Source organism: Rhamphochromis sp. 'chilingali' (assembly GCF_963969265.1).
Source record: "Rhamphochromis sp. 'chilingali' genome assembly, chromosome: 1".
NCBI classification, from domain to species: Eukaryota; Metazoa; Chordata; class Actinopteri; order Cichliformes; family Cichlidae; genus Rhamphochromis; species Rhamphochromis sp. 'chilingali'.
The window spans coordinates 14374540-14393696 of NC_137929.1; the positions used below are offsets into that span (position 1 = coordinate 14374540).

Sequence of the window (19157 nt, forward strand, 5' to 3'; positions counted from 1 at the left end):
CACTGTCTATCTTGCGTGCTGCACAATATCGTTTATTATTTAGTAACTATTGATATTTACTGCTAGCTAGTTTATTGTGATGGTGCTTTTTTTTTTTCTTATTATGTTGCTCTTTGTTGTTTGCTTTCTCTTCTGTTTTTTTTTCTCTCCATACAGGTGACCCAGGTGTTTTGTTTTTTTTGTTTGTTTTTTTTCTCTCTTCCCCCCCTTCTCACCGTCTCTTCTCCACTTTGGGTTTCTTTTTTTCTCTCCCTCTCTTTCTTTCATTCTTTCTCCCTGTCCTATCCCACAGTCATGTCTGTCCCGTTTGTAACAACTGAAAATAAAATAAATTCATAATTATAATAAAGGTCAATCAAATGGACCAATATGGCAAGGCCATGATGATCCACTTGGTAAAATAAATCCGCTTGGCATCTTTCTTGGCCTCAAGACAACAATTCTGATGGCTATAGATCCAAACGGGACCAAAAAAAATAAAAAAATAGCTACGCAAAACGGAGCGTGCCCGCCCTGACCGGTTTTAAAGGGTTTACTGATTAGAAAGAATTGTACACTGTGAATCAATGCAAGTCTTTCTAGATAGACAGATCTTTAATAATCCCTCAGGTAGGTTCCTCTGGGACAGTCACAGTTAGAGACACCAATTCTGACATCCTTTGAAAGTTTGAATTTTCATAACTCGTCATGTACACAGATTTTAATTCTACATATTCCTAGTACTGAACTCTAAATCAATATGAAGAAAATGCTCCTACTAATCAACATAAATGTTGATATCAAATCCTTTTACAGCACATGGATAAATATATATAAATATTTCAATCTGATCAGAATGGGCACAGTGTTGTTATTCCAGCACTCCCTGATGTTTGAAAAGCTAAATGCCCTACACATGATAGAGAAAGAAAGAAAGAGACACTCTTTACACTAAACCTAGCACAGACGCACTGTGGAACCAGGACTGACCCAAAACCCAGGATAAAGAGGTTCAGTGAATTTGGTGTTGAAGGTGTGGAGGTGGATCAGAGTATCAGAGGAGACTCTGTAGAAGGACAGAGTGCCAGCAGGAACGTCAACATACACTGCAACTCTGTTAGAGACAGAGGAGGAGGAGGAGGAGGAGGAGGAGGGGGGGATGTATGTTATGCTGTTATTGAAGCAAACAGACTGAGGACCATCATCAGAGCAGTCAAGAATCCAGGTGTGATCGTTGTTGAAATACTTCACTGATATTTTAATCCTTCTGCTCCACTCGACCTCCCAGTAACAGCGACCAGTCAGAACATTTCTACACTGCAGCTCAAACCAAACATCAGGCATTTGTGGAATATCAACCGATGGCTCCTCCACATGTGTCACCTCCCTGTTGTTGTCAGACAGTGTGATGTATCCTTTGTATTCGTGTGTGCCGATTGTGAGTTGACAGGAATCTGATGGAGAGAACAAACACAATCCAGCTGCAGTTATTGATCCATCATCTGTTCATTGATTGACACTTTGATGATGACTTCTGACATCAGAGATGTGAATGAGTGATGTGACAATTTGAAGATGGTTGAATGTGTGCTGCTTTGTTTTCATGAATCACAATAAAAACACACTTACACTTCTTCAGATCTGTTCTCAAAGATTGGACTCCAGCAGGCTCCATCCTGAAAGGATGAGGGGGGTCAGATCAGCACAGTCTCTTTCAGCATGCACACATGGACATTACATGGCTCTCATACACATACTGTTAGACACTGTGGAGATACAGAAATTATTTTATTGCTGCCATATAATCTGCATCATTATAATTGCATTGATAACATTCTTTACAGCATTATTTCATCTAATAATATTTCTCACAGTATTGATATTGCATTAAAGTTGTGTATTGAAGATGTCCATTTGAGGATCCTTCCATTATGTATGCTGTAGCTCAGGCGGTAGAGCAGGTCATCTACTGATCGGAAGGTTGGTGGTTCGATTCCTGGCTTCCCCCAGTCTGCATGCCAAATATCCTTGGGCAAGACATTAACCCCAAATTGCTCTCCGATGCATCCATCGGAGTATGAATATGTGTGAATGTTACTTAGAAAGCACCTAGAACAATGTGCTTGTGCAAATGGGTGAATGCACAAGTTGTGTAAAGCGCTTTGAGTGCTCAGAAGAGTAGAAAAACGCTATATAAGAACCAGTCCATTTACCTTTCTCACTCACTATGTATTAATAGACCTCTCTGCATTGAATCATACCTGTTATTAATCTCTTTCTCTCTTCAACAGCATGTTTTTATCCTGTCTTCCATCTCTCACCCCAACCGGTCGCAGCAGATGGCCGCGCCCCTCCCTGAGCCTGGTTCTGCCGGAGGTTTCTTCCTGTTAAAAGGGAGTTTTTCTTTCCCACTGTCGCCAAAGTGCTTGCTCATAGGGGGTCATTGTTTTCTCTGTATAATAGAGTACAATATAAAGCGCCTTGAGGCGACTTTTGTTGCGATTTCGCACTATATAAATAAAATTGAATTGAATTGAATTGACTATACTGAGCAGAGCTGGGTAGTAATGCATTACATTTACTCCGTTACGTGTACTTGAGTAAGTTTTTGAAAAAAGTGTACTGCTACCTAAGTACCTTTATTGCTCCATACTTTTACTTATACTTGAGTACATTTGTGAAAAAGAACAGTTACTCCAGCTGAACGTTGGCAAGTTGGTCCACCACCAAACTTCACAATGGTCTTGGAGCCGTGGGTGGCCACACAGTCTGAAGTGTAGAGGGAGTAGAGCAGTGGCGAGAGGACACACCCCTGTGGTGCTATTGTGTTGATGGTGATGCTGTTAGAGATGCATTTGCCCACCCTTACCACCTGAGTTTTGCCAGTGAGGAAGTCCAACACCCATCCACACAGATGGCTGTTGAGTCCCTGATCCCTCAGCTTTGTGAACAGTCTACCGGACACTATTGTGTTAAATGCTAAAGTGTAATCAACAAACAGCATTCTCACATAGTTACCCTGTTTCTTGTCCACGTGGCTGGGGGTGGTGTGCAGGACGTGGGCGATGGCGTCCTCTGTGGATCTGTTGGATCAGTAGGCGAACTGTAGTGGATCTGTGATGTCTGGGATGGAGGAGGAGATGATGTTCTTCAGCAGCCACTCAAACACCGCTGTTGATTGGGCAGACCAATGTTCCACCTCCCTCGTGGTTACTTCTGCCCTCCGTATGTTTTGTTTATACTGGGGAATGAGGAAGATGGCATTGTGGTCAGACTTCCCAAAAGCTGGGTGGGAGACAGCTTTGTAGCCCTGCTTGTATGGCGTGTAGCAGTGGTCCACAATTCGATCCCCCCCTCGTCGAACACGAGACATGCTTGTCCGGCATGACTTGTCCGAGGTTTGCTTTATCAAAGTCTCCAATATATGAGGTTGGATTAATGTACCACAAAGAATAGTGTAAAAGCAGTAATATTAATGGATTGGATTTATATAGCACTTTTGAAGGCAACCAAAGCGCTTTACAATGCCACTATTCATTCACTGGTGGAGGCAGCTACAGGTGTAGCCACAGCTGCCCTGGGGCAGACTGACAGAAGCGAGGGTGCCATATCGCGCCATCGGCCCCTCTGGCCAACACCAGTAGGCGGTAGGGTAAAGTGTCTTGCCCAAGGACACAACGACCTGGGATCGAACCGGCAACCTTCTGGTTACAGATGCGCTTCCCAACTCCCTGAGCCACGGACTATACTGTAGTATTTCTGAAGTACAGATCTAAAGTTATTGTACAGCCTGCATCAGATTCACTTCAGTTACTTTCAGACACAGAAAAAAAAAATTTTGAGTCATTATTTTAAACAGTGACTTGAAGTGAGACTCTCAACTTTAAATAGTATTCAGTCTAACTCTGCTGGAGGTAACAGCATCAGTCTGCATCAGTGCATCAGTGTCTGCCGTCTATCGTGATGGGAAATGTGCGATCGTTGGCAAGTAAAATCGACGAGCTCTCAGCACTGGTACGGAGTCAGAGGGAATACCGAGAGTGTAGCCTGATGTGTTTCACCGAATCATGGCTGCACCAGGTCATTCCCGATGAGAATGCTTCCGTGGAAGGCTTCCACACTGTTCGGGCGGACAGGGACAGCATCGCTAGCGGTAAGCGTAAAGGAGGTGGGCTTGCTGTTTTAGTTAACAACCGGTGGTGTAACCCTGCCAACATAACAATCAAAGAAAGGATTTGTTGCCCGGACACTGAACTGTGTGCTGTTGGACTCAGGCCGTATTATTTACCCAGGGAATTCTCTCACGTCATCTTGGTGGCTGTTTATGTTCCCCCCTCTGCTAACCCCACAGCTGCATGTGACACTATCCACTCTGCCATAGCTCGGCTACAGACTCAGCACCCGAGTGCCTTTATTGTGATCTCGGGTGACTTCAACCATGTATCACTGGACAATACACTACCAACATTCAAACAATATGTGGACTGTCCCACCAGGGGAGAGAAAACTTTAGACTTACTGTATGCTAACGTCAAGGATGCATACAGCTCCTCCTCCCTCCCCCCACTTGGTAGGTCAGATCATAACCTGATTCACCTCACCCCCCGCTATGTGCCAATTGTGAGGAGGGAACCTGTGACCACCAGGACTGTTAGGAGGTGGTCAGAGGAGGCAATAGCGGAACTACAGGGCTGTTTCGAGGTGACCGACTGGGAAACACTCTGTGAGCCTCACGCCGAGGACATCAATGGGCTTACTGAGTGTATCACAGACTACATAACTTTCTGCACCGACTCCATTGTTCCAGCTCAGACTGTTCATTGTTACCCAAATAACAAGCCGTGGGTGACTAAGGACATCAAAGCCCTCCTCAACAACAAGAAGAGGGCTTTCAGAGGGGGCAACAAAGAGGAGGTGAGGAAGATCCAGGTGTTACTAAAGGACAAGATCAGAGAGGCTAAGGAAAATTACAGGAGGAAGCTGGAGTGGAAACTCCAGCAGAACAGCATGAGAGAGGTGTGGAGGGGCATGAAGACCATCACTGGATTCAGGCCAACCAACAGCAGGGGAGCTGAGGGAGGTGCGAATAGAGCCGACGAGTTGAATCTGTTTTTCAATAGATTCGACACCACAGTGTCTGCTCCCACCCCCACAACCTCACCTGCAGTCAGCCTGGAATCCAGAGCCACACCACTGTGCCAGCCTCTCTCTTCACATGTTGCCTCCTGTGAGATTCCTGACACCCCTCCCCCACCCATCACCTTCACTCAATACCAGGTTGAGATGCAAATGAGGAGACTTCACTCAGGCAAGTCTGCTGGACCAGACGGAGTGAGTCCCCTTGTCCTCAAGACCTGTGCCCCCCAGCTGTGTGGAGTCTTTCATAAACTGTTTATGCTGAGTCTGAGTCTGCAGAGGGTCCCGGTGATGTGGAAGACATCATGCCTCGTCCCTGTACCAAAGACGCCTCGTCCCAGTGGCCCCCAGGATTACAGGCCCATGGCACTGACCTCCCACATCATGAAGACCCTGGAAAGGCTCATCCTGGACCAGCTGCGACCCATAGTAAGACCACATCTGGATCCCCTTCAGTTCGCTTATCAGCCTCGTCTCGGAACAGAGGACGCCATCATCTACCTGCTCAATCGTGTCTACACCCATCTGGACCAGCCGGCGAGCACTGTGAGGGTCATGTTTTTTGACTTTTCCAGTGCTTTCAACACCATCAGGCCGACCCTCCTGGGTGATAAGTTAGCAGCGATGCAGGTGGATGCTTCTCTGGTGTCCTGGATTGTTGATTACCTGACAGGAAGACCACAATATGTACGTCTCCCACAGTGTGTGTCTGACAAGGTGATTAGCAACACAGGGGCACCACAGGGGACTGTCCTCTCCCCCTTCCTCTTCACCCTCTACACCACAGACTTCAGCCACTGCACAGAGACCTGCCATCTTCAGAAGTTTTCTGATGACTCTGCGGTGGTTGGATGCATCAGCAGGGATGATGAGACAGAGTACCGGGCTGTGGTCGACTCCTTTGTCACATGGTGTGAGCAGAATCATCTGCAGCTCAACGTGGCAAAGACCAAGGAACTGATCGTGGACTTCAGGAAGACCAGGAAACACTTGACCCCTGTTTCAATCCAGGGGGTCAGTGTTGACATTGTGGAGGACTATAAATACCTTGGAGTACACATTGACAATAAACTGGACTGGGCTAAAAACACCACAGCACTTTACAGGAAGGGCCAGAGTCGTCTCTATTTTTTGAGGCGACTGAGGTCCTTCAACATCTGCCAGAAAATGCTGAGGATTTTCTATGAGTCTGTGGTGGCCAGTGCGATCCTCTATGCTGTTGCATGCTGGGGGAGCAGGCTGAGGGTCGCAGATGCCAACAGACTTGATAAACTGATCCGTAAGGCCAGCAATGTTGTGGGGATGGAGCTGGACTCCCTCAAGGTGGTGTCGGAGAGGCGGATGCTGTCCAAGATAAAGACAATGTTGGATAACACCTCCCACCCACTCCATGACATGTTGGTCAGTCACAGGAGCTCGTTCAGTGAGAGACTGAGATTACCGAAAAGCACCACTGAACGACACAGGAAATCATTCCTGCCTGTGGCCATCTCCCTGTACAACGCATCCACTTAACACACTGTTTGCTGCTACAACTACACGTTTCTTTTCCAAATATTTATTTATAAGTGACTTATGTATGTATGTATGTATATATATGTATATATTGTACTATTCTTAGTTAGCGTATTGTCTGTCTTGTCTTAATGTTGGTTTAAAATGGAGCACTGTAACAAAAAATAATTTCCCCCAGGGATCAATAAAGTATTCTGATTCTGATTCTGATTCAGTCTGAGTCACATGACTTTCTCCTCTTTCTGGGTGGAAACAACATGACTTCCTGTTAGAGCAGAGCCAAAAGTTTGTGACAGCTTGTCTTATCTAAATTTTATCTGTGATAAATAATCAAACGGCCATCCAACTCTGAGTCCAGCTGCTGACAATTAACTAATTCTGCTGCTGCTCTCAGTCAAGGACTCTGATCACACACTAACAGGAAATGGCCTCTTTTGTCCAGCTGTGAGCGGGGCTGGCTATACGCTGGGGCAAGAGAAGGCAATGCCCCCTTAAATCAAACTTTTAGAACTTGAGAAAGGAAATACTACACTACCCACAATTGACTTTGGACAAAATTTACTACAGTAGCTGAAAAATCCACAGGAAAAGGCACAAATGAGACATGACTGATTTCACGTCTTGTTCGCTCTGTTTTTGCGCAGGCTCACACAGCAGTGAACTCCCACTCACCCTCCCCCAGCTAAACATCTAATCACTGTTAGTACGCAAATAACCTGGGCCCTGTTTCAGGAAGCCGGTTTAGTGGGAAAACTGAGTAAGTATACCCTGAGTTAACGAAAACTCTGGTTTTTCGGTTTCACAAAGCGAGTTCAGCTGAAGCCTGAGTGAGTCACTATGACGACACACGCCGTGAAGCTAACCTGCCCCCTAGCAGGTTTACTACAACTAACCCTGACTGTCTCCGCCCCTTTGTCGGAAACCTGACAGTAGGAAGTGTCGGACATGGCGTGCTCCTTCCTTGAAGAGCCAGTAGATGTTGAAGCCCAAATTCTCCGCAGAGCTCACCGCCGGGAGAGAGTGATCAGAGCGCGTATGGACATTTTATCATTTCCTGATGATTTTCTGTGCGAACGTTACCGTTTTTCAGCACAATCTATAATTTATTTGGATAACATCCTCAGGCCATATATTACGCATGTGACACATCGCGGACATGCGCTCAGTCCATTACATATTATTTGTATTGCACTTCGGTTTTTTGCAAACGGGAGCTTTCTGTATAATATTGGTGACGCTGAGCACGTTTCCAAGGCTACCGTCTGTCGGGCAGTCAGGAATGTTACAGTTGCACTGAAACGTCTCCTGTACTCGTTTGTGGTGTTCCCCGGTCACAGACCCACAAGATTTATCAAAGAGGGATGCCACAAAATTGCAGGTATCAAGGTGACCAAAACGTAATGTATGATGTGGTGATACTTGGACTACTACTTAAATTCTACATTTATTTTCACGGTTCCCAGGCGTGATTGGCTGTACAGATGGCACTCACATTCCAATCATTGCTCCTTCAGTAAATGAAGGAGACTATGTGAACAGGAAATCCTTCCACAGCATTAATGTGCAGGTACATAGTTCCCTGTAGCATTTCAAACTAACAAATTATTTCATTATAGTAATGGATGCTAATTTGTGTTCTCTGCATTGTGAAGATCATATGTGATGCTGCCAACATTATCACAAATGTGGAAGCCAAGTGGCCAGGCTCTGTCCATGACTCACAAATATTCCGTGAATGTACACAAAATTTGGACATGATGAGTTGAGAATACTTTAAAATATATAAAGACCAATTGCTTCAGGGACATTTGAACTGAAGTGTATCCTTCTGTCTCAGGAGAGTTCACTGGCTACTTGCTTGGTGATAGGGGGTATCCATGTTTACCCTATTTGCTTACCCCTTACCCTGACCCTGAACCGGGCCCACAGCAGCGATATAATCTGGCTAATTGCAGGACAAGAGCCAGAATTGAAATGACTATCGGAATGCTTAAGGCCCGGTTCCAGTGCCTGCAAAGACTCAGGGTCACCCCAGAAAGGGCATGTGACATTATTGTGGCATGTGTGATTCTTCACAACATTGCCACAATTAGAGGAGAACACTGTCCTTCTGAACCAAACATCAGCAGTGATCCAAACCATGAACATCCTGACCCTCCCACGGACATACAAGATGGAAGCGCAGTCAGAGACACCATATGTCACAATCATTTCCTTTGACCCATCACCTCAACATGTTGAAAGAAGAATAAACAGATTTTTTGTTCAACTGGCTTTATTGGTCACCTGTGTTTCCTGTACACAAAGTATTAAAAGATGTAAACCTCATAAAGTGTCTCTGTTGCTTCCTCCTCTGTAACAGCTGTCAATGTTTCTTCATTATTTTCCTGTAGTAAAGACATTAACAACATTGCTGTTCTACTGTAAACTCATATAATCTGTGGAGTATTACTCACAACTGCATGTTGGTCTGGCTCAACAGGAGGCTGCACCAGATGCAGTACACCACCACCATCAACTGATAGAATATGAGGTTTATACAGGTCACTTATAACTTACAAGGGACCAAATGGCAATTAACAAACATACCAATCACCTTACACTTCATTGTCATTATGCTCTCAAAGACAACCAAGACTGAGGGAAGGCAAAATCAGTCGGAAAATAACTTCACTACAAAATAATCCATTATGGTAAAGAGTTTATCAAATGAATGAGTAGCACTGCAAAGGTGACTGGGAAGAAAGGATGTATGCACATCATGTATTATTTTGAATTTACCCCCTATGTAGGCACTTGTGTCTTGCGGGGTTATTGACTCAGAGGATGTCCCCGCAGAGATGCCTTCAGCCACAGGGCGCCCACTGTTTTGGCTGAGGGCCAACTGCTCAGCCTCTGTGAGTGGTGGTGGTGGAGGACCCCCACCTGTTTTTCGGGCCTCCGCTTTTTTTCTGTTGGCTATAACGGGCCACATTTGAGCATACAGAGTAAGCAAATATGTACTTGTAATGTGCTCAGATAATTTCAATAAGTGCTTACAGAAAGAAAATTAATGTAGCCTCTAACTGCAATTGATTTACATGGGACAAACAGACCAAGCACTATGGCTCATAATACAATTACACCTTACCTGTTTGGACTATATTTTTATATTTCATTTTTACTTGCTGCCAGGCACGTTTGGGGCCTGTTGGGTTGCACCTGCGCTCACATCACATCACAAAATAAAATGTATAAAATAACAAATAAAATAACATATGATAAAATAACGTGTTAAATGGGTGGAAATCCCTCGATCAATGTTTAAATTAACACTCACGCATTGACTCTGTCGGCTATGTTTTGCCATGCATGCTTTTGCAGCTGTGGCTGTGTTACTTTTTTCCGCGGAATTTGCATGTTATCGGCATATGCTGCCATCAGAATTTCGGCCTCAAGCGCTGTGAAATACATTGACCGCGCCTTCTTTCCCTCCGTCTCCATGGTGACTCGCTTAATCTGTGCTCCGCTTATCAGGGCTTTATGTATCCTCGTCCGCGCGCTTCACTTGGGGTTAAAGCAACTCCGCGTTGACTGAACTAATTGTTATCAGCCTTTCTGAAACGGAATATTCCGAGTTGGACAGTTCGGGGTTACTCAACCGTGAGTGTCGTTTTTCACTCTGAGTTTTCCAAACCGGCTTCCTGAAACAGGGCCCAGGGAAGGAACAGCAATGTTGTCTATTTCTTTACTACAGGAAAATAATGAAGAAACATTAACAGCTGTTACAGAGGAGGAAGCAACAGAGACACTTTATGAGGTTTACATCTTTTAATACTTTGTGTACAGGAAATACAGGCGACCAATAAAGCCAGTTGAACAAAAAATCTGTTTATTCTTCTTTCAACATGTTGAGGTGATGGGTCAAAAGAAATGATTGTGACATATGGTGTCTCTGACTGCGCTTCCATCTTGTATGTCCGTGGGAGGGTCAGGATGTTCATGGTTTGGATCACTGCTGATGTTTGGTTCAGAAGGACAGTGTTCTCCTCTAATTGTGGCAATGTTGTGAAGAATCACACATGCCACAATAATGTCACATGCCCTTTCTGGGGTGACCCTGAGTCTTTGCAGGCACTGGAACCGGGCCTTAAGCATTCCGATAGTCATTTCAATTCTGGCTCTTGTCCTGCAATTAGCCAGATTATATCGCTGCTGTGGGCCCGGTTCAGGGTCAGGGTAAGGGGTAAGCAAATAGGGTAAACATGGATACCCCCTATCACCAAGCAAGTAGCCAGTGAACTCTCCTAAGACAGAAGGGTACACTTCAGTTCAAATGTCCCTGAAGCAATTGGTCTTTATATATTTTAAAGTATTCTCAACTCACCATGTCCAAATTTTGTGCTCAGTGTACATTCACGGAATATTTGTGAGTCATGGACAGAGCCTGGCCACTTGGCTTCCACATTTGTGATAATGTTGGCAGCATCACATATGATCTTCACAGTGCAGAGAACACAAATTAGCATCCATTACTATAATGAAATAATTTGTTAGTTTGACATGCTACAGGGAACTATGTACCTGTACATTAATGCTGTGGAAAGACTTCCTGTTCACATAGTCTCCTTCATTTACTGAAGGAGCAATGATTGGAATGTGAGTGCCATCTGTACAGCCAATCACGCCTGGGAACCCTGAAAATAAATGTGCAATTTAAGTAGTAGTCCAAGTATCACCACATCATACATTAAGTTTTGGTCATCCTGATACCTGCAATTTTGTGGCATCCCTCTTTGATAAATCTTGTGGGTCTGTGACCGGGGAACACCACAAACGAGTACAGGAGACGTTTCAGTGCAACTGTAACATTCCTGACTGCCCGACAGACGGTAGCCTTGGAAACGTGCTCAGCGTCACCAATATTATACAGAAAGCTCCCGTTTGCAAGAAACCGAAGTGCAATACAAATAATATGCAATGAACTGAGAGCATGTCCGCGATGTGTCACATGCGTAATATATGGCCTGAGGATGTTATCCAAATAAATTATAGATTGTGCTGAGAAACGGTAACGTTCGCACAGAAAATCATCAGGAAATGATAAAATGTCCAAACGCGCTCTGATCACTCTCTCCCGGCGGAGAGCTCTGCGGAGAATTTGGGCTTCACGATCTACTGGCTCTTCAAGGAAGTGGCACGCCATGTCCGACACTTCCTACTGTCAGGTTTCCGACAAAGGGGCGGAGACAGTCAGGGTTAGTTGTAGTAAACCTGCTAGGGGGCAGGTTAGCTTCACGGAGTGTGTCGTCATAGTGACTCACTCAGGCTGCAGCTGAACTCGCTTTGTGAAACCGAAAACCCAGAGTTTTCGTTAACTCAGGGTATACTTACTCAGTTTTTCCACTAAACCGGCTTCCTGAAACAGGGCCCTGGTGTCAGGTTTTTCAGCAGGCAGGGCAGAGCGACATTAAGCAGCTGTCCACACTATTCCTCCCTTGTTCCTGGTTTGTCCTCTCACTTTATGGAGATGTGACAAACTAAATATTTCTTGCTGTAATTACTGCGCATACTCTTGTGTTTCTGGATTTACTGAACAACTGCTGGATTATGTTTATTTTCTCCTCCTATTCGTTTCCCTGTTGAAACCATTCCAGATAAAACACAGTGGATGTCTGTTAAGGTCGGTTGATATGTCCATTTTTTCCAACCAACATTCAGTCCAATAAACGATGATATTGACACAGGTGATTTTTTGAGCCATGTAATCATGAATTTATACGTTTTGTTTGGAGGGAATATTTTACCTCATTTTCTTGTTTGTTTCAGTATCAATAGAGCTACTTTTTGGATTATTTATTTTTTTGAGATGCACCAAATCCCACAAAAGACCAAACAGAGATTTTTTTGAATGTTATGTGGGTGATTCTTGAAGTTTGAGGTAGAAATAAAAGACAACAACAACAATTTAGTAAAATCTATAAAAGGCAAGTTAAAAATTCAAAACAGCATGATATCAAAAATTTGTTTTTAAAGAATGGCTGTAAAATGAAATGATAACAACTTTTCATTAATTAGATATTACAACAAAACCACCTCACTGGGCTATTTTTGAGCCGCTTCTGTGTCAAAGGGTTAATAGAGTGACGGCGGTTTTGTTCCCGGAAATACAAACACACACAGTTTGTTGTGTGAAGAAATCAAACATGAGCTGAACAAACAGTAAAGTTCCTAAAGACAAAATGTTAAAGGACGAAACAAAGCAAACTTACAGTTTCTTCAAACGCACACACCAACAACAAGCTCCACTCCACACCTGTACACTAAACACGGACACCCAGGTGAGCTGCTTCCTGGAAGGAGGTGGGACTCCACCTGAAGCAGGACAGGTGGGAAGGTATCAACAGCAACATTCGACTTCATTGGACTGGACAGTGGACAATTTCTCTGCTTTCTTCCTCTTTTATTTGCATTAAATTTGTATTTTATTTCCATGTGTGTGTCTCTGTGTTCAAATGTCACTGACTTCTTCTTTTTGACTGTCCTGTTAAATGTTCATCTCTACTATGGACCTGTTTGTCACACACCGACTTTTAGACCTCAGAGATAATTTTTCTGCTCACAAATAAAAGCAGGAAAGTTTGACCAGAAGTCACTTTCACTTCTTTACAAACTTGTGTTAAAAAAATCAGCCTTTGTATTCAACTATAATTCATAATCACAATGCCTTTAACTACATCATTTAATCAATGATTTACAGAAAGGGGGAAGGAGTCTGAGTTAGTGCGTGAGGTTGAGAGGTACCTTCAGTATTAGTAATAAATCACACAGCAATAGTACATTCATGTAGTTGTAAAAAGCATGATAATATATTAAGTAATCCAAAGTATTCAGAATATGTTACTCTCATTGAGTAACGTAACGGAATACGTTACAGAATACATTTTGGGGCATGTATTCTGTATTCTGTAATCTGTAGTGGAAAACATTTTAAAAGTAACCTTCCCAACACTGGATGAACATGGAGTGAAGCTATGTAATATTCAGCCAAAATGCGGGCTGTGTGTGGTTCCAATTGTGTTAATCTATCATTTTGCTCCGGCCGCTGTGCTTGTGGAGGACATTGATCCAGTTCCGTAGCCACCTGTATTAACACACTTAAAACATTTTCATCATTCTCATCACTGATTGAACAACACATCTCTCTCCGGTTTTTGAATTCTCCTTTTTTAAAAACAGAAAGTGAGATTGTAGTCTTTCTTGACTGAGAAACACAAAACCTTTTTCCTATTATTATTTTTCATCTACAATGTTACGTCCCTCTGCAGCCTCTAATCTGCTCGGTGTGTTCAGCTGGTGCTAATTGACCACACCTAGTCAGGTGTGGATAAAAGCATACCTGAGGCAAGCGTCCAGGGAGCTCACTTGTCTTTGCCTTGGTGGCATCAGCCATTTTAGCCAACCTGGTTTTCCATTTTAAGATAAAAACCTCTTCTCACCCATACTCTGGTATTCATCTCCTTTTTTTATGTTGTGGCTTTTGAGCCGGGTCGTAATATAAGCGGGGGCTCGTCTGGGATATTTAGACATTTTAGTGGAGATTGAATATAATATTATTTATAGTTAATATCATTTTTTATCAGTCATAACAACAATGTAAATTTTGTTTCTTTTTTTCCCATTACGGTAGCTGGTGACCTGCAGAATCACCTCTCTCACAGGTGGAGACAATTACTTTTACACAGCGCACACACCAACAACAAGCTCCACTCCACACCTGTACACTAAGCAGGTGAGCTGCTTCCTGGAAGGAGGTGGGACTCCACCTGAAGTGGGAAAGGTGAGAAGGTATCAACAGCAACATTCGACTTCATTGGACTGGACAGTGGACAATTTCTCTGCTTTCTTCCTCTTTTATTTGCATTAAATTTGTATTTTATTTCCATGTGTGTGTCTCTGTGTTCAAATGTCACTGACTTCTTCTTTTTGACTGTCCTGTTAATAAAATTAAAAGTGTTGCTCACACACATAAAGAACATTGAGATTAAGTAAATTAAGATTAAGTAAAGATTAAGTAAAGTTAATATAAAGGACAAAGCCCAGAACATGATATTTTGAACCAACTTTGAATAATTAAGGGAACAATAGATGCACACAGTAGATTATTGAGGTGTAGCAGAGAGAGGCGTTTTGTTTTCTATCCTTTACAGGAGAAGATTTCAGGACCACAGCGACCACATTGGTGGCGAGAATCCTGGAAGCCCCAGACCGAACGGAACCAACCAGAGAAAGGGGAACCAAAAGAAGCACAGAGCACAGAGAACCATAGTTCCAGAAAATGTGTTGTTTAGGAGATTAAAAGCTTGTTAGACACAGGTTAAATGTGAGCATAAAAGTAATGAAGAGTAATGCGAGGGACTTTAGGAATAGTTGCAGGATTTCTATGTTATGTAAATAACCCAAACGCAGTGTTCAGGCCGGATATGCTCTACCCGTTAAAGGGGGCAAAGAAACCAGGACTAAGTTTTGAAGATGAAACGGGTTAACTCTATAGAGGATGTTTCCAAAGATTGACAAAATAATCTAGGACCTTTTACCAGAAAAGCTGATTGTACCTGTTTGTAGTTTACAGTGAGCACTGAGGGAAGTCAGAAGTGGGTTTAAATTGGGATTCTGAGTAAAAAAGGGGGTGTAGGAAGTAGATTTAGGACATTTCACAGGTGCTGTCTTAGAGCTTGATTTATTTGTTGTGGATAGAAGTAATTATGACGGAATAATAAGGAAACATTGAAAACATACAACCCGTTGAGGGGACAGACAGGGTTGGGCAATTGAAAGGTTTCATTTTGTTTAGCATAATCTCTTTTGTTATATTTTAGCCTTTTAACATGCAGGTAAACTTAATGGGATAAATCAGGAATTATGTCGTGTTTCTTAGGAAACACAAAATGCGGGAGAACTGTCATGTAATTAATATATTCTTAGTGCTTTTTTTCTGATTATATTGTTTTATGTACTTTAATAATGAAGGTTTGTAAAGCAAGGCCACTTTTGACTCACAAACTAAGTGCTCAGCCAGACTGAAAAACAGGAAGTTAGTGTAGAAATATACAAGCATATTAATAAATACAGGAAGCCAGACAGAAAAGAGGAACTTGTACCATATATGGTACAAGTTCCTCTTTGTTCCACAGTTTCAACAACTCCTTATATATAAGGAGTTGTTGAAACTGTGTGACGTGTAAAGTACCAAAATAACACCTATATGAGACACATTTTTAGATTCTAATGTTAGAGATCCTGCAACTGGCGAGACCTCTTCCCTCTGACCCCTCCCCAAACCCTCAAACCCTCCTACCCACCTCGACATACAAACTCTGTGTGGCTTCACGTGTTCTGTTGATGTTTACATGATCGAAATAACTTGAACACAAACACAAACAAACAAAGAGGAAGACCGCACCGGAAGGAAACAACTACAAGTCCCAGCATCCTCTGTGTTTAGGGAGCAGCAGTGAAAGTGAAAGTATTGAGCCTCCGTTCAGAACAGCAGGAGGAGGAAGGTGGAGCTGAGGCGGGTGAGTGTTAACATGAATATGTTTCTTCTTATGACATAAAATAATTCCACGCTGTTCGTGTCTGTGGGTGAAATGTGAGGTCGGTCGGCTCCTCTGAGCGCTGGTTTCCTGTAAGTAGAGAGGAAGTGAGTTTAGCTGAGCCTCCGTTTAGTGTGAGAGAGCAGGAGGAGAGTGAGAGCTGTGCTGAGGCAGGGTGAGTGTTAACACCGCTCTGACATTACTGTGTCTCTGTGGCGGGAACAACAGGCTCCGTCAGTGGAGGCAAAAATAATCAGACTTTGGTTTTTCAAAGGAAACAACTTTATGTCGGAAGTTCCCGCACGCTCATTGGATAACGATGTGTCAATCTCTAGCTATTAGCCAATGAGCGTGCGGATTCACAGAAAGCCCCGCCTTTATCACGGGACTTTAAAAACTACAATGGCGACAGAAACTCCGTGAGTGGAGTTCAGGGTGACGTTATGAAACTGTGACGTTTGAGCCACTTCCTGTTCTCAGTCCCAGCGTCCTGATCACCGAGGTTTCTGTTGCTCTGATATCTGATATTGATTATATTGGTAAACAGGCTGTAGCATAAACATCAAACACAGCTGAAGCAGTTTTTCGATGGTTGGCTTCAAATGATCTGTCGGTTTTAAAAGTAAAAACAATTTAAAAAAGGTGAAGCTGATGCAGGGTGAGTGTTAACACCAGGACTTTAGAGGGAAGAAGAGTCACAGCTCAGCATCTTGTTGACAGGTTGTTGTTCAATCGGGGGAAGACATCTGAATCATTGCAGGGGGAATGGCTTTCACAACTGTAATGAATATACTCTGAGTACATGATATGCCATAATTATCTATGAATTTGTTATATGTTAACACATTTCCGTCATTGTCTAAAAGGTGTAAAACCGTCCAAATGCCATGATCCATCCAATCCTTATAAAAGATGGATTTTCTTTCATCGTATACATCTGTTGTTCCAAATCGAATTTGTATGTGGAGAAAAAATATGCTTGTGTATCATTTTCCAGTACTGGAGAACCTGTTTGTGAAAATTGGATAATTTAATTTGGATACTTCAAAGTCGCACTTTATAAGAAATTCAATGCCACCCAGCTTCTTGAAAATTACTTTGGGGAAATAAAACCAAAATACCGTTTGAAATATTTATGAAAGATTGCAACCATTTGAGTTTGATGGAACCATCATTGCTTCAAAATCAATCGCATTCAAACCTCCTTCTTCAAGTGACTTCACTATATCTTTCTTCCTAACATAATGTTGCTCGTTTCTCCAAATGTAATTGAAATTAATTCGATTTATATTATTGATTAGACTATTGGAAACATATAACCATTGTGATGGATAAATCAATCGAGAGATACCTTCTGTTTTAGTAAGCAAGACGCGTCCAAAGATGGAGAGGTGTCTTTGTAGCCAGCTGTTTAAAATCTTTTTAGATTTCTGGGTAATTTGCTCAAAATTTAGATTTTCTCTATTATTTGTGTTCTTTGACATTATAATACCCAAATATTTAATGTCAGTTTTAACAGCTATGTTAAGAGAGCTACTAGGTCACAATCATGAATAGTTAATAATTCACATTTTTACTTTAGTGCGAACAACTCATATGAATTTCAAAGCTGTTCTAACAGCTTTGTCCATTTTCAGTTTGTTTAAGGCTTGGTCTCAGTCGTCCAGTGATATATCAGAATCACACATTTCTCTGAATACAGAATCGATTTTTGGAATATAAGATTCAATCTGATCAAAACAAGTTAATGAATCAGTGATTAAATATTTCGAGGAGTATAAATTTGAGTAAAATTTATGTTTTTCTTCTGCTATAATCTTATGATTTGTGCATTCCTCCCCATTTACGATTATTGTATTAATAAATTTCTTTTCTTGCTTCCGTTTCTCCAAATTGTAGAAACATGAAGGACTTTTTCACCTTCTTCTATCCATTTTGCACGAGCTCAAATGTAAGCTCCATGAGCCTTTTTCTTGTATAGATCATCTAATTGAGCCTGTAAAGACAACAGGGATTTCTTATCAGCCTCTGACATAAAATGTCTATTACAATAGTTATTTATATTGTAAAGTAATTTACTTTCAAATTCCTTCTGTTGTCTACTTTTCATTTTACTAAACATAATTGAAAATTCTTTAACTTTAAATTAAAAAAAATCCCATCTATGTATGTAATTGCCAATTGTTACATTGCTGTAAATGCTATGGAGGAGCTCTTTAACTATCTTAACATACCCATCATCATTTAACAGATCTGCATTAAATTAAATGCATTAAATATATGAACTGAATGTTTCTTTCAGGCTGTAAAAACCTTATTTATCCTCCATTACAGTCCTGCATTCAGAGCATTACTTCTGTTATATTAGTACATGTATTTTATTCTGATGAACACATGAAACTCTGAGCTGGATTGAATCCATTGAATCAGAGTCCAGGACTCAGACTAAACACACTGAATGTGTCCTGAGCTCAGCCGCTGTTCCACAGTAACTGCTGTCAGAGTCACTGTTACTGAGTTAGCTTAGCTAGCAGAGCAGCTAGCAGTTAGAGTATGAACTCTGTAAGCAGTCAGCTCGGTCCTGGACATGGTTACTGACATAAAGCTGCTCTCTGCAGCCATGTTTGACCTGCTGCTTTGTAGGACTACAGTAATGGAGGATTTGGAGGCTGAACTCGGCTCTGTGACACTTTTTGTAGTGAACTGATGAAAGCTGCGTCTCAGATGGATGTTAGTCCAACACATCAGACACGACCTCTGCAGCTCTCAGTTGATGTGCACATGAATGATTTGTGTTTCCTCTGCAGGTGAAGGTAGAAAGTGTGTGTGAGCTGATGTGAATTGAGCAGCATGGATCAGTGTGAGGACAGAGAGGAGGGAGTCCCTCCCTCTAAAAGCACTCTGTGTGGGGAACATGAGAGCCAGACCAAAGCTCAGAGGTGAGATGACCAT

General features: G+C 42.4%; 3 protein-coding genes across 3 annotated transcripts in view; 1 reads left to right on the top strand and 2 right to left on the bottom strand.

Moving 5' to 3' along the window:
* The window catches only part of LOC308407496 (protein NLRC3-like), a gene marked incomplete at its 3' end in the record, with an annotated part of 496743 nt that overhangs the window by 157376 nt on the left and 320210 nt on the right, over window positions 1–19157 (bottom strand). The gene's annotated exons all lie outside the window — the stretch shown is intronic.
* The window catches only part of LOC308394039 (protein NLRC3-like), a 237891-nt gene that overhangs the window by 148591 nt on the left and 70143 nt on the right, over window positions 1–19157 (bottom strand). The gene's annotated exons all lie outside the window — the stretch shown is intronic.
* LOC308393912 (protein NLRC3-like) overlaps window positions 18976–19157 on the top strand; it is a 37027-nt gene continuing 36845 nt past the window's right edge. The window contains exon 1 of the mRNA XM_080877966.1: window positions 18976–19144. Within this exon, the coding sequence (XP_080734092.1) occupies window positions 19056–19144 (89 nt within the window). The 5' untranslated portion in view covers window positions 18976–19055. The remainder of the gene's footprint in view (window positions 19145–19157) is intronic.